Source organism: Colossoma macropomum, unplaced genomic scaffold (genome assembly GCF_904425465.1).
Source record: "Colossoma macropomum unplaced genomic scaffold, Colossoma_macropomum, whole genome shotgun sequence".
Lineage (NCBI taxonomy): Eukaryota > Metazoa > Chordata > Actinopteri > Characiformes > Serrasalmidae > Colossoma > Colossoma macropomum.
The window spans coordinates 13,033,339-13,047,557 of record NW_023494802.1 but is presented as its reverse complement, the minus strand read 5'-3'; the positions used below and the strand labels follow the sequence as shown (position 1 = coordinate 13,047,557).

The 14,219-nt window shown below is 38.8% G+C and overlaps 1 protein-coding gene across 2 annotated transcripts; it reads left to right on the top strand.

Moving 5' to 3' along the window:
- Positions 1-789: 789 nt before the first annotated feature.
- LOC118822568 (membrane metallo-endopeptidase-like 1) lies at positions 790-12,415 on the top strand. Of its 2 annotated transcripts, none has more exons than XM_036591699.1 (23): positions 790-1,017; positions 1,230-1,277; positions 2,379-2,429; positions 3,530-3,691; positions 4,366-4,446; positions 4,597-4,692; positions 4,917-5,035; positions 5,142-5,210; positions 5,326-5,460; positions 6,200-6,289; positions 6,364-6,500; positions 8,143-8,236; positions 8,320-8,448; positions 8,718-8,816; positions 8,986-9,069; positions 9,205-9,308; positions 9,464-9,522; positions 10,829-10,948; positions 11,028-11,161; positions 11,320-11,385; positions 11,458-11,553; positions 11,900-11,976; positions 12,068-12,415. In XM_036591699.1, exons 1-23 carry the CDS (start codon positions 894-896, stop codon positions 12,165-12,167), a joined length of 2,274 nt encoding a protein of 757 aa, XP_036447592.1. In that variant the 5' UTR covers positions 790-893; the 3' UTR covers positions 12,168-12,415. The 2 variants fall into 2 exon arrangements, with proteins under 2 accessions (XP_036447592.1, XP_036447593.1); XM_036591700.1 differs by having other exon boundaries at positions 790-1,023; positions 1,251-1,261; positions 2,387-2,429.
- The last annotated feature ends 1,804 nt before the right edge of the window (positions 12,416-14,219 follow it).

The following is a 14,219-nucleotide window of genomic DNA, read 5'->3' as shown; positions in this document are numbered from 1 at the left end:
TTAAATTTAGCATTCTATTCAATGCGCTACAGAGCAGACAGACATGCTGTGTAGGGTTTCAGATCTTGTTTGATATTCACTTCCAAATTTTAGTTCATTATTAATGTCATAAAATGATCATTCATCTAAATACATGAAACACATACCTATATCTCACAACAGCTGTAAAGATTTGATTTGCTTTCAAAAATATGATCTACAGGTCTAAATAATATTAGAAACTAAAATGTTCTGATGCAATATGTCACAAACAGACAGTTAATAAAATCACAAAGTGAAAAAGGCCTACTGTGATGATTTTCGGGAACAAACTTAATTCAGTGCTGTCTCATATGAGTCTGAGTTACAGGATAAAGTAATGGCGCTGGTTTAATTACAGTACACATGTTGCACCTGGAGCACAGAGTTAATTTAATTCCTTAGCTGTAAACCTTTCCTATTTTAGTCGCACTGTAAATGACTACTATTTATGCTCAAACTGTTCTGCACTGCTTATTCTCTCTGTTGCAGGCTGTCTGCTATTTTCGCTTCATTGTTCTGGACTTGCATATTTCTTGGAATTTGTTCCCACTGAAGTTTCAGTATTTACTTAATCCTGTTTAATCAGCCTAATCTGACACTTGAGTGGTATTTGGTTGGTGCAAACACTGTAATTTACTGAAATACAGCACAGAGAGAGGGGGAATTCAAACACAGTCACACCAGTGCAGGCTCAGGTTCTCCTGACAGTGTCACTAAAGAGCGTTGAGCCGCTGTCCGTGCTCTGAATGGCATCAGCATCAGCAGTTACTCCCACGGGTTTGGTCATGTGCCAAGGACAAAGTTAAGCTCCCAACATCACTCTTAATGAAGAGGAGAAGAGGAAGAGTGGGGGCGGCAGAACATAAGGCAGCATGAACGACGGAAAGCTGAGAAAAGAGCGATGGAGCGCGGTGGAGATCGGACTCTCCGTGCTGCTTTTGGCAGTCAGCTGTGCGTTAGCGGGACTCAGCGCCATTTACGTGGCCACAGTGAAAGGTGAGCGCGTTTCACACGAGGACAGTTGCTAAGCTAACAAAAATACCACACGTTTAGAAGATAGAAATGTAACAAGACACGCCCTCATTATTAATATTACATATTTATTCGACGTATTTCACTTTTTTCTGAGTAGAAGTTAATGTTGTATGTGTTTTATTGAGCCCTGTCCTCACAAAACGGTTTTAATTATTGTTTAATTTCTCCAAAAGGTCAATTTGGCAGTGCAAGAGTGCTGAGGAGTGTAGAGTCCTCAGAGGGTAAGCCTTTAAGCCCACAGGTCAGAAAAACACTATAATATTTAGCCCAGTGATTCTGGAGGTCCACAGTTGAGAAACACAGGAGGCCCACTTCCCCGCACATTTGAGTTAGTTCCCTTCCACTTTAATTGAATACTGAGCTGTTGAGTTGGATCAGGTGTGTTGGAAACAGGGAAAACACTAAACACTGCACAAGGAAACCCTGCTGTGGTCCATTGCACTACAGCAAGGGTGTCCAGTCTTATCCGCAAAGAGCCAAAGTGGCTGCAAGTTTTCACTCTAAACAAGCTGAAGCACACCTGACTTGTTGGTCTTAGTCTTCAAATGTTTCATCAGGTGACCTCCTGCTTTGTTGAAGAGAAAACCTGCAGTCAAATCGGCCCTCCGCGGATAAGACTGGACACCCCTGCGCTACAGAGTTTGGTGCTCTTCTGCAGATTCAGATAATGAAGGACTTGATCATCATTATCTAATCATGTGACTCAAGTGCAGGAGAACTGTGCAGTGCAGGACTTCACCTGGGAAACACTGGCTGTGTCCAAAAACACCACCACCCACTACTGTATTATTTAGTGAATGCCCGACTGTTGGTGGTGTCCTTTTTTGGCCTTTATAGTACAGTAACGTGGTTTTGGACACTGCCCCTGACTTAGCCTTTGGGAAATATGCCAGTTTGTCTCAAGTTCAGTATAAATATTCAACAGCCCATAATCTGGAAGTGGACTGTTTCCACTTGTTTAATGTTGATGAGCCTTTCATTAGATTTTCCTCAACTGTAATCTGCTGTTTCATCATCAGTGCTGCCAACAGAGGCTACAATAGCACGGCTGACACAGCTGAATTCTAGCAGCACACAGCCAACAGGCCCCCCCCTGGACTGATGTGCACAAAAACAACTCTACAATAGCACATTACAATCTGGCATTATTCTCTTCAGTGTGAATGGACAAGTTCATAAAGACAAAAATATGGAAAACCCTGATATTGAGTTTACTGCTTTGCATTTCTAATCCCTTACGTAAAAGATACATAGTTTTCCATAACACAAATGTCCAGATATTTTTTTTTGCATAATCTAGAGCAGTTATTTTGTGTGCACAGGATGTCAGAGCTACAGAAATGTCTGTACCACCCCTTCCTGTGTTACTTCGGGTAAGTGAAGTTTAATTGCTCACCTGCTGATTCTAGTTAGCATTTCTAACTTTTTTTTTTTTTTTTGCACAGTAAAACCATAATTGTTCACACAATCTTACAGAGTTAGACAGAATCCTGAGATCAGTTTTAAACCTATAGGCAGTGTTTCCCACACACAGGCTAGATTCAGTACAATTATATTGACAGCCACACAAGTATATTTTGTCCCATTTTATTAATATCCAATTTCCATTTTGTCCTATTTTAACAAATTCCAGTTAGAAGATATTTTATGCTGTTACAAATAAACGGGTACAGTGCTTCACATCTAAATCCAAAGGAAATGGAAAGTTTAACATTCAATTACTCAAATACCTGATTAAGTAAACAATTGCTGTGATGAGACTGGACATCCTTATACTCACATAACCTCTCCCACCCCCTCAAGGTGCTCCGCCCCAGGTTTCGACTACTGATCTATAGGCTAATGAATACAACCAAGCCGGCAGTAGCGTAACATTAACCTTAGTTGTCGAACAGAATCACAAAGAAAATAGTGATTCTATCGCCATTCAGCACAAAATGGACATCAGAGATAAGTTTTTTGTCCTTTCTATGAGAGAAAAGAAGCCAAACTAAGGTAAAATATCTAGATAGCCAGCTGCCTCACTAACGTCAGCCTTTAGTTTGTTCTTATCTGGTGAGTCATTTCTGTGAGTAATCAATTCTCTCCATTTTAGTGGTGATTTGAAGACAGTAACAGTTACTCAGTTGCAATAAATGTTTGATTTCCTAGCAGTAATTCTGTTTAAGAACATCAAGACAATTCAAACAGCCTGTCCCTAAAAATACACCCTAAAGCAGTTGTAATTTCCAAATTGTAATTGTAAATTGTTAAAAGTTCCTCCCACCTTCAAGATACATCACCAGGAGATAATTCTCCTAGTCTGTAGACCAAAATTCTAAATGCGGGACCACTGCAAGATGCAAGTCAGCTTGTTTTTAATGTAAGAAGAGTTACATTTTGTGTTTTACTCATAGTGATTAAACTGTGATATGTTGCTTACTCCACTATTGTAGTGCAGATCTATATACTCAATGTTTACTCTCTGTTTTAGCTGCACGACTTCTTCAAAACATGGACCAAGGTGTGGAGCCGTGCCAGAACTTTTATAGATACGCTTGTGGCGGCTGGTTGGACCGTCACGTGGTCCCAGAGACCAGCTCTCGCTACAGTGTCTTTGACATCCTCAGAGATGAACTGGAAACCATACTTAAAGGTAAGGGCTGCTATTATATGGTCCAGAGTCTCTTGCTATCACTGTGATTAACCTGCTCAGAGACATCAAGATTAAGATTAAGAACAACTTTAATATCAACTCATTCATATTGTTGCTGTCTGAATCACAGTTTATCTCCTTACAGGAGCAGCAAAAACAAAATCAACTTTTAGTGTAACAAGATTTTATCCTAAGTCATTTTGGATCATTTCTGTTGGTCTGTTCCTTAAGAAATTTTGATGCAGTAGAAAGGGCAGTGGAAATTACATTGTCATATTATGTAAAATATAAAGGAAAACAAAAATGGAGGTACAAGGTTGCAATATGTTTACAGTGGAACAAAACTGTTCCTCCAGAGCGTTGGTGCCACATAAAGATAGAGCAATAACTTTACAGAGAAAAAAACATTCTTAACTTTTAATGTAAGATAAAATAAGGTTTTGTCGTAGGTCATGTTGCTGTTGGTCTGTTCCTCATGAAATGCTGACACAGTAGGAAGTGCAGTGGAAATGATATTTTCAAATTATGTAAAATAAAAAAGGTTAAAATTAAAAGAAATGGTAGAGGTACAAGGTTTTGTTTTGTTTGTGATGTTCGCAGTGGAACAGAACACATGATATGACAGTATTTCATGACCAGAAATGATGTATGTAGATTATATTTTTCTCTTGTAGGTGTTTTGGAGGTAGAAAGTGAGCTGGATCGTGAGGCTTTTCAAAAGGCAAAGGTTCTGTATACGTCCTGCATGAATGAGAGTGAGTTGATACTGTGGTATGATGCAAACTAAAGTATTTGCTAATTCACTAATGATATAGTAATTATGATTATAATAATAAAAATGGACCATGATTTTGTAGCGTGCATGTTCTACTGCTCTGTGCTGTCTTTTGTGGTGTTCTGTTCAGGTTTAATTGAGAAGCGAGGTTCTCGGCCTTTGCTGGCCCTCATTGATTATGTTGGGGGCTGGCCTGTTGCCTCCGACGACTGGAATGCTACAGCAGGTCACTTCATCCACCTTCATCATTTGTGTACTGTATTAGACCCTAAAGGTGCACGTGAACAGTGTAGTAAGGAAGGAATGAATATGTCTTGAGTTAGATAATAGGTTTAATATGCATTGGTAAAAATAATTGCGTAAATTTGTTGTGTGCATTAATCCTGATTATACACAGTTACATTAAGATGTATGTTCTCTGACTGCCATTTAACTCTTGCTTATGAAAAGACTATGAGTGGAGTCTGGAGGACACATTGGCTATGTTCATCTCCCATTTCCACAAAAGGGTACTGTTTGACCTGTTTGTGTGGACGGATGATCGGGATTCAAACCAGCATGTCCTCTATGTACGTTAGACTGAAATTATTCTCCATAATTGGATTCTTGGATTCTTTTTAACTGTAATTACTTTGCAGAGATAATCAGTGTCCTGTTCTACATTGCTTATGACAGATTGATCAACCAGGACAAGGGTTACCAACTCGAGATTACTATTTCAGCGAGGAAGGGGAATATAAAATGGTACTAGACCTTACAAGCAGCAAAAAAGTATTTATTTTTATTACCACATAGTGCAATGCATGTGTAGGTTATGTATATTAGTTCTGCTTGCATATACTTTATACATGTCTAACAGGTGCGTGAGGCATACCTTCAGTTCATGATATCGGTCATGCAGATGACACGTGAGGCCAGAAACTTGACAAGTGATGAGGCCAGGGTTCGAAAGGATGCATTGCAAGTGATGCAGCTGGAGACGGACATTGCAAATGTAATAGACAAATACAGCCATATTCAAATAGGGTTAAACTTTTTAAAGGGGAATTCCACCTAATTTTCAAAATGTCTGCATAATTAAATGATTACAATGTAAACAAAATCATGCAAAGTGGTCTGATGTGGAAAAAAGTTTCTAGAGAAACTTATCAAGTATTGTTTACAGTGGTAGAGGTGAGGAACCAGATGTCCCAAAGCATTTACTACCTCTAAAAGCTACCTCCCAGGAAGATATTGCATTAAATGGTTCATGTTTTATGATTGTTTTCAGATAAAGTTTTGACCTAAAATATACTGTAAAACCCATTAATGGCAATGAGATACATTTAGGGCTTTGCAAGAAAAAAGGTCCACAAAGAAAACGTGTGTTTTCAAAATTTAAAACTGTTATACCATTATCAGCATAAATCATGTGTAAATTTACTAGTTGTTTTGCATTGTAAATAAAATATTATTTAAACTGTTTTCAGTTATAGACATCATGATCCCTGGTTCCTTTTACCACTACTATAACAAAATATGAGTTAGTAAGTTTTTCTACAATTAACTGTTTCACTCCAAACAGTTCAATTATGCAGACATTTTGACAAATCAGTGGAGTTTCCATTTAACATAAGGACAGCTTTCCATTTTGAAGCTGGATTGTATTGTTAACAGTTATAATCAGCTTTACTTTTTAAGCTGAATTGTACTGAACATGTCTGCATGGATGCAGCTGCCCTTGTTTTTCTCAGGTGACCAGCCCAGCTCAGGAGAGACAGGATGTTACTCTTCTCTATAACAAGATGACGCTACTTGATTTACACAGAACATTCCCTCTAAATGTAAGTACTCTGATGCTCTTTTCCATTGTTTTTTCGGTAGGACGTGCAAGGTAGATGTTTCTTTTCCTCTGCAGGGGTTCAACTGGACACGTTTTGTGCTTGGTGTCCTGGCAGAAGTGTTCATAAAAGTTCAGCCTGATGAGGAGGTTGTGGTGTACTGCACACCATACTTGCAGAGGCTTGGTGAGGTGCTTGCCAGATACAGCAACAGGTGAGACCTCTAACAACATCTGTTAACGTGGATAGGGCCGCCCACTGCTCCGGGCAAGTGTGCTCACTGCCCCTTCGTGCTCACTGCCCCCTAGTGCTCACTGCCCCCTAGTGCAGAGGTGAAATTTCCCCATGGTGGGACTAATAAGGGTCACTTAATCTTAGCTTAATGTCTGTCAGCCCTTGCTAGGGGTGGCTCTATACCACCTTTTCATGTCCAATACCGCAACCTTGAGTTTCTGCAGATACCGATACCAATCTTTTCCCTCTCTTAAACAGCTAAGCTGTTAATAATATATTTGTCTGGATGCACTTTGCTTCATCTAGCCATCTAAATAATATCATGCTCAAACTGTGAAACACATATTTTACTCCCCTAAAGGAAGAAATACGTAGTCCACAACATGACTCTGCTGTTTCATTTTGTTTAAACTGTTTTCACACACAGTATTTTTGATTGGTCAGCAGAATTCAGACATTCAAAATAAAATTTGAAGAGCAACTTTTAGTGTTAAAGCATTTGCACAATGTAGCCTATACCTCAGTGACAGCAAAAAACAAGCTGCAGAGTAAACCATAACTTATAACATTTTATAAAAATAATAGCGTTTCCAGTATAAAATGTGCAGTGGAACACAGTACGGTGGACATGGCATCTTAAGGCACTCACAACTGAAACTTTGAACTATTACATTTCATATCAAGTTAGCTGCATGACTCCCTGACATGACCATGCTGCTGAGAGGCCTCATTCATGTCCAAGCTACTGTTCACATTACACATGCTGCTCATTTGTCTCAGGACTAGGGCTGTCAAAATTGGCCAAAAATGAGTCCTCAGGAGCACTGAAAGGAATCGGCACCTAACAACACTGCAACTACGGCATTTAGAAAAGGTTTGAGAAAGGTGTAAATCTTTCTCAAACCTTTTTTTGAGAAAAAAAAGAGTGTGAATTTGAGGAGGAACTGAATCAGATGCATTTGGGTGCATGTGTTCAAGAACAAGCTCTGTGTGCGGAAGTGAATTCATGTAATCATTGTTTTATCTCACAGATCTCTCCGCTGTTTGTTCTGGATAGCTCTGTTTAAAGAAATCAGAGCAAACAAACATAATACTCATTAAGTCTCATCTGTTTATTTACTATCTGGTATCAACAAGAGGAGGACGGAAGCTCTTGGGGAGTTTTTCACCCTAGGCTTATCAGAGTACTGAATATGGAATTGTAGAGAGCTGCTTTGTGACAAAGTCTGTTGTAAAAAGTGAATTGAATTTAATAGGGAATTGGAAATATGGGATATGGGCAACGTGGGCTGATGCCAGCATCCGATATTTTTTGCATACAAATGCGCTGATACATAAACATCTATAAAATTGGGACGGCGTCTACCTGGATTGCCATTATGGAAGAATGAAATTGTTGTTCTATAGGATTACAAACTCAAACTCAAATTCAAATACAAATTCATTCAATCAGTACAATGCAGACATTTTATTACAGCAGCCCAGCGTCGCCTCCAGAGTACAATAATAATCAAATATCAGTTAAAAAGCAGTCAAATCTAAATGTCTGTTTGATCCTGATATGATTCTGATATCATTTTACATCCCTACAATATAATGAATTGTTCTTTCCGGTTCTGCAGGACTTTGAGGAACTATCTAACCTGGCACCTCATCACAGACAAAGTCAGCAGCCTGAGCCGTCGCTTTAAGGATGCCAGGGCACAGTATAGAAAAGTGAGTGACAGCACAGTACTGGAAGGTAGTAATACCAACATGCTCTGTGTTTGACTGAAACAAAGCCCTGTTGTCTGCACTAGGCCTTGTACAGAAACACATTAGTGGATGCACGTTGGAGAGACTGTGTTCGCTACGTCCAGAACTCTATGGAGAATGCTGTCGGAGCTCTGTATGTCCAGCAGACATTTGCAGGGGAAAGCAAACGCATGGTAACCAACTCAATGCACATCCAGGCGGGGATGCTCATTACTGATCCTGGAGATCTACCACCTAGCTCCACTTCTAATCTAACACACCTGAACCAAGTAATGAAGTCTTTCAAGGGGCATCTGAATATTAGAGCCAGGTATGTTGGATCTGATCTCTCCCTGGAGTGTGTGGCTGTAGGGATTAGATCTCCAGGACCATGATTGGGCACCTCTGATTTAAGGTGAGTCTTTACACTTCTGGAGCAAATGCTCTATTTTCTGTTTGATAGGTCCGTGAGCTCATCAGTAGAATTCAGGAGGCTTTCGTAGAGACGCTGGAAGAGCTGAACTGGATGGATGATAAGTCCAAGCGTATGGCGAGAGATAAGGCAAGATAACACCACAAAAAGGCAGTATTTTTTGTGCTATATAGTAGGAGAATTCATATTATTTTCTTTAAAAAGAAAACTGAAGGAAGTAGTTCAAACATACCTATTGCAAGCAGTTGTGATGACTGATGTTCTGTAGAGCTAAACCTGATACTAATTTGTGTTTTAGGCCATGGCTATAAAAGATCAGATTGGTTACCCTGATTTTATTCTGGAGGAGGAGAATGACAGACTTGATCTGGAATATAAACATGTACTAAGGAAACAACTCCTGCTATTTCTTCTCTATCCCACACAGTCTTATATGAGAATCTGACTTATTCTTATTAAAAACGTATTTTAATCTTATTTATTTTCAAAATGATGTATATTCTCTCTGTGAATACAGCTTAACTTCAGCAAGGATGCATACTTTGAGAACATGTTGAAAAATGTACGTGCAGCTGCTCAGAAGAGCCTGAGGAAACTGAGGGAACCAGTAGACACAGATTTGTGAGTTTATCCCTAATTTGGCATGTATTGGAGGGTCTTTACTATAAACTTTGTATGAAGATTTCCTGTCCATCAATAAGGGATTTTCTAACAGCTGTTGTTTGAGGAGCGTCAGACACCACCTGTGATTGCTATTGTGTACATTGCTCTGACAGTTGGATGATTGGAGCAGCAGTGGTGAACGCCTTCTACTCACCCAACAGAAACCAGATTGGTAAGGACTTGTGGATTAGAGGCTATATTCCATATTTTTTCTTGAATTTTATGGTTTTTTGTATGTCTTTGCATTAAGTATGTGCATGTGGTGATTTATCTATTAAAAAGATGGTCATAATTCATTTTTACAAAAGCATTTTCCAGCCTTTTTTATCCCTTTGAACCAGGATAGTCAAATAGTGGCTCATGGGCCAGATCCAGCCCCAACCCTTTCCTAATGTTTTTTTTTTTTCAGTTTCAGTTTTCAGTTATGTTTAATTTCTAAAAGGATAAAGTATTGAACACTGTTCTACCACCACTAACTGTTGCAACGTGTGAGCACATATAGGGATATTGTAGCATTATTTAGCATTCTAGCATTATCTACTATAGAAAAGAGTTTCTTTTTTCACAAGATAGGAGCCCTGGTGCAGAATGTGTTACAGAGGCTAGTTTATGTGAGCTGTGGCTGATAGCTGTGATCCTCTTTTATAATAGCAACTATTGCAGATCAGACAGGTTGGCTTAGAATTTCAGAGTGGTTGCGTAGTACAGACTTTGATTCATGCCATCAGTTTTCCTCCCCAGAGATAATGCTAATTTCTAGCAACAACACATTAACAATGTGTATATTCACTGTTTCACTAGGCTTAATATCACTTATGGCAGCTTTTTAGACATCATAATGTGAAGCATACAAGAGGTTTCTGGTCTGACGAGCTTTTGCTCTCTGTGAATTTTTGTTATTTTATTTTTAGGACCGAGATATCGAAAATGACCTCAGTTTTGATGGGCTTGTTCAAAAAGCAGCTTAGCAAGTTTAGACACCAAAAAAAAAACTGAAATCTTAGACACTTTTTGGATGTCTAGATCTTTTGGAAAGCTGCAAAGATGCATTTGTTTTCTGACAGTCAGGAACATTTTACCCCACATCCTCACCTAATAATGCTTTTTTTGTGAATGGGCGGCTAAACCGTTGTAGGTTTTGTAGGTAACGGGCAGCCATATGTACATATATGAATGGTTGTCACAGCATAACCAGGATGAATTCAGAAATTCTTTGCAGCTCAGTGTCTAAATTGACTAATGAGTGAATGGTATGTTTTGAATCTATTTACGTTGTCTGTCAAATTCATTTATTTCAAAACGCCAAGAAAGTGCAGTTTCCTGTTATATAAACTGTATTTGTGCGGCATTGCACTGATCAGTAGACGGTTCAGTCCGTCAGATTTCACAAATTATAAATTAATATTTATAAAAATATTATAACTGTCTCTCTTTTTAACCACCCTGGCCTGGTCTGTCTTGTTGTCTGTGTCCTACAGTGTTTCCTGCTGGGATTCTACAGCCTCCCTTCTACAGCAAGGATCAGCTGCAGGCCCTCAACTTCGGAGGGATCGGGATGGTTATTGGTCATGAAATCACTCATGGTTTTGATGATAATGGTATGTCATACTTAAAATGTGAATCCAATCTAGCAGGCTTTAAAAATACCATAGCTCATCTGTAACATGTCTAATGCAGGACGGAAGTTTGACAAAGATGGAAACATGCTGAATTGGTGGAGTAATTTCTCTGCTGAACACTTCAGGGCCCAGTCACAGTGTATGGTGCAGCAGTATGGGAATTTTTCGTGGGACCTTGCAGGGGGGCAGAATGTAAGTTTACAAGAATCCTATCATGAGTTTTGGGTTTCTGTTTGCTTCTTGTAACTCAGGTAGTCAGCTAGCACAGTGAGTCTGAAACTTTTCTTTTAAAGGAAAAATTCATGTTGTAGTTCTTGGGTAATTGTAAATATAAACCTTCTCTGTGGCAGGTGTGCGGCATCAGTACGTTGGGAGAAAATATTGCAGATAATGGAGGAGTACGCCAGGCATACAAGGTACATGCACATTCATTCATGAGGCCTCTATATGATTTCTTAGATACAGTTACAATTAAATTTTCCCTGCAGGCCTATAAGAAATGGCGTGAAGCAGAGGGAGAGGAGCCCTACTTACCTGGTCTGGATCTGAACAATGAGCAACTCTTCTTCCTGAACTTTGCACAGGTCAGAGCTGTGTCAACCCTGCAATTTATCTAAATAATCAGTTTAATGAGAAAATATGCTGACACTGTTGTGACATTACAACCATATTGATTTAAAAACAGGCTGGTTAGTTTCCATATATGAATGTAAGTTTCAAAACTTGCAATGTTTACATACTTCATGGAACTCTTATTTAAAAAAAGCAGGATTTTTTAAAATTATTTTTCAGCAGTTATTGACCCTTTCATATTTAACAGTGCAGTAGACCTTAGACACAGCATGCAGTAATACCTTACTGTGATGGATCAACATGATAGAGCATTTTTATTTGAATTGCCAGTGCCGTAACCAGAGCGAATTATTTCAGGTTTGGTGTGGCACGTATCGGCCAGAGTATGCCAGCCAGTCCATCAGGACAGATTCCCACAGCCCCCTGAACTACAGGTAAACAACTGCTGCTTTTCTCATCTGCTGAACTCTCACATAGTCCAGTTCATCCTCTATCACTGCCACTGCTGTCTGTTTCTGTTCTCAGAGTCCTGGGATCCTTGCAGAACTTTGATGCCTTTTCTGAAGCTTTTCACTGCAAACCAGGTAGTCCAATGAATCCACATGTGAAGTGTCGAGTATGGTAGGCTTTTCTGATAGTCATCAGTAGGAACACAGTATTAGATGCTGGCCTGTTTGATTTATTTTTTATTGTTGGTGTGGCTATAGCACAAGACAAACAAAACTTATTTTAATTTATTAATTTAAATATGTATTTTTTTATGCTACGAAGTGGTTTCCTTTATTTAACCCCTAAACTTCAATAGGGGGAATCTCCATTGTACCTGTTTTATTAAAAAAAAAGACCTGCAACACTTACATACCGCAGTTATAAATGAGGCCACTGTGACACAAATGTGGTGGTAGCAAAAAATGCCTAGAATTAGTTTAGGCTTAGGGCTCCAGAAGTTAAAGGGGCACTCCAGCCAAAATGAAAAATGTAACTATCGCTACATCTGTTGTAAACATGCCTGCCCGCCTCCTACAGCTGTAGTCTCAAGACTGAGATTTTAGGGTTTAAAGGAAAGAAAACCCCCGGTCTGATGATGTAGCTTGAAGGTGGGAAGCACTCATGCAAAACTATACGTGTTTTGGGGCAGATACATGAAGGTGAGCTGTTTGTCCGCCTCCCCCACTAGCTGGCAAATGCAAGTATTGTACAGCAGTGCATTTCTTTATAGACATATTTATATGCTGGGTATTAGTGAGAGAACACTAGTGGATGCAAAAAAAAAATATCACAAAAATGAGGCTGAAGGATGGAATACTGATGGAATGCTTCACCACAGAATTCTGAATAACACAACGAATAACATTAAATGCTAGTTTTAGGCCATGATGCCCATTTATTGATGTTAAAGACCAAAACAATACAGAAGTGTTAAGTGTTGTTATTCACTGACAGTAGGTGGGTATTGGGTAGGTTTTCATGTTTTTAAGATGCTGTAACAAGTTTGGATCCTTACATGAGAGGTTTTTCAAAATGTTTACTTGTTTTTGACGAAGTCCACTGCAAGCCCCATGAAGTGCATTGCACATCTCTACTGTCTGAATAAAAACTGAATAAACTGGTATTTAATTAATGGGGTGCTCCCGGCTGCACCTTTTAAAATGAGCACTGTTATTTATTGTTTTGTGATCTACATTTTCACGTTTTAACCTGAGCTTGTAGTGGACTGTTTCACTGTGCAGAAAATGTATATTAAAGAACTTGTATATGGTATTGTCATTGCTAATATTATGCTTATCACTATCAAATACACGTTAATAGTCTATTGATGAATTGTTTTAAGTGACAGAAATATAATGTAATGAACATATTGTGTTGTGCCAATTACTTTAAGGCTGTATACAGTAACTGTGCCAACATGCATATTAATAAATTGCAGTGTTTGTCATACAGAGATAAATGCTTTTTTTAAAAAAAAATAATTTGTCCTCTTTAGGCCATCTTCATTTTGCATTACTTATATTAATGCACTGTTTATGAACCATGATTTGAAAGTAGAACAGTCTGCTAAATAGCAGGACCAGGGCTGCGCCCAAAACCGCATTCTACCATACTGCTAAATGCACTACTATTGGAGTTACTGTTTTGATGTGCTATGGCTGCAGAACCGCAGCGAAGTGCCTTCAGTAGTATAGTATTTATAGTATAGTAGTACATGGTTTTGGACGCAGCCTATCTAGTAGGTTAGTATGTGGTTTTGGATGCAGCCCATCGCCCACATAGCAAATATGTTTTGGCCCAGATCTGCTGAATCAAGTTCAGAATCAAATTGCACACTGGGTCCAAAGTAGATAGATTATGTATAATAAAATGTTAAAGCAACAAAATATGACCTGAGTGTAAGAACCAGTAACAGTGTCCTAAAATAGAAAAATCACAACAAATGTGAAAGTTATGTAAAGATAATTTTAATTGATGCAAGTTTATTAGTTTAATGCCTTCTGTACTGTACAGTACTTATCTGTAACTGCTGTTTTTCTGAACTGTGGAATAAAAAGGCTGCCTGAAGTTTCACAGCTTTTGTTATAAGTAAGTTATAAGTGAAGTAAAAAGGCTTTAAAATAACTGGATTTCTTCATGTTCTTTGTGGAATTCCTGCTACTGTGATCATGACCTGGTGCGTCTATTA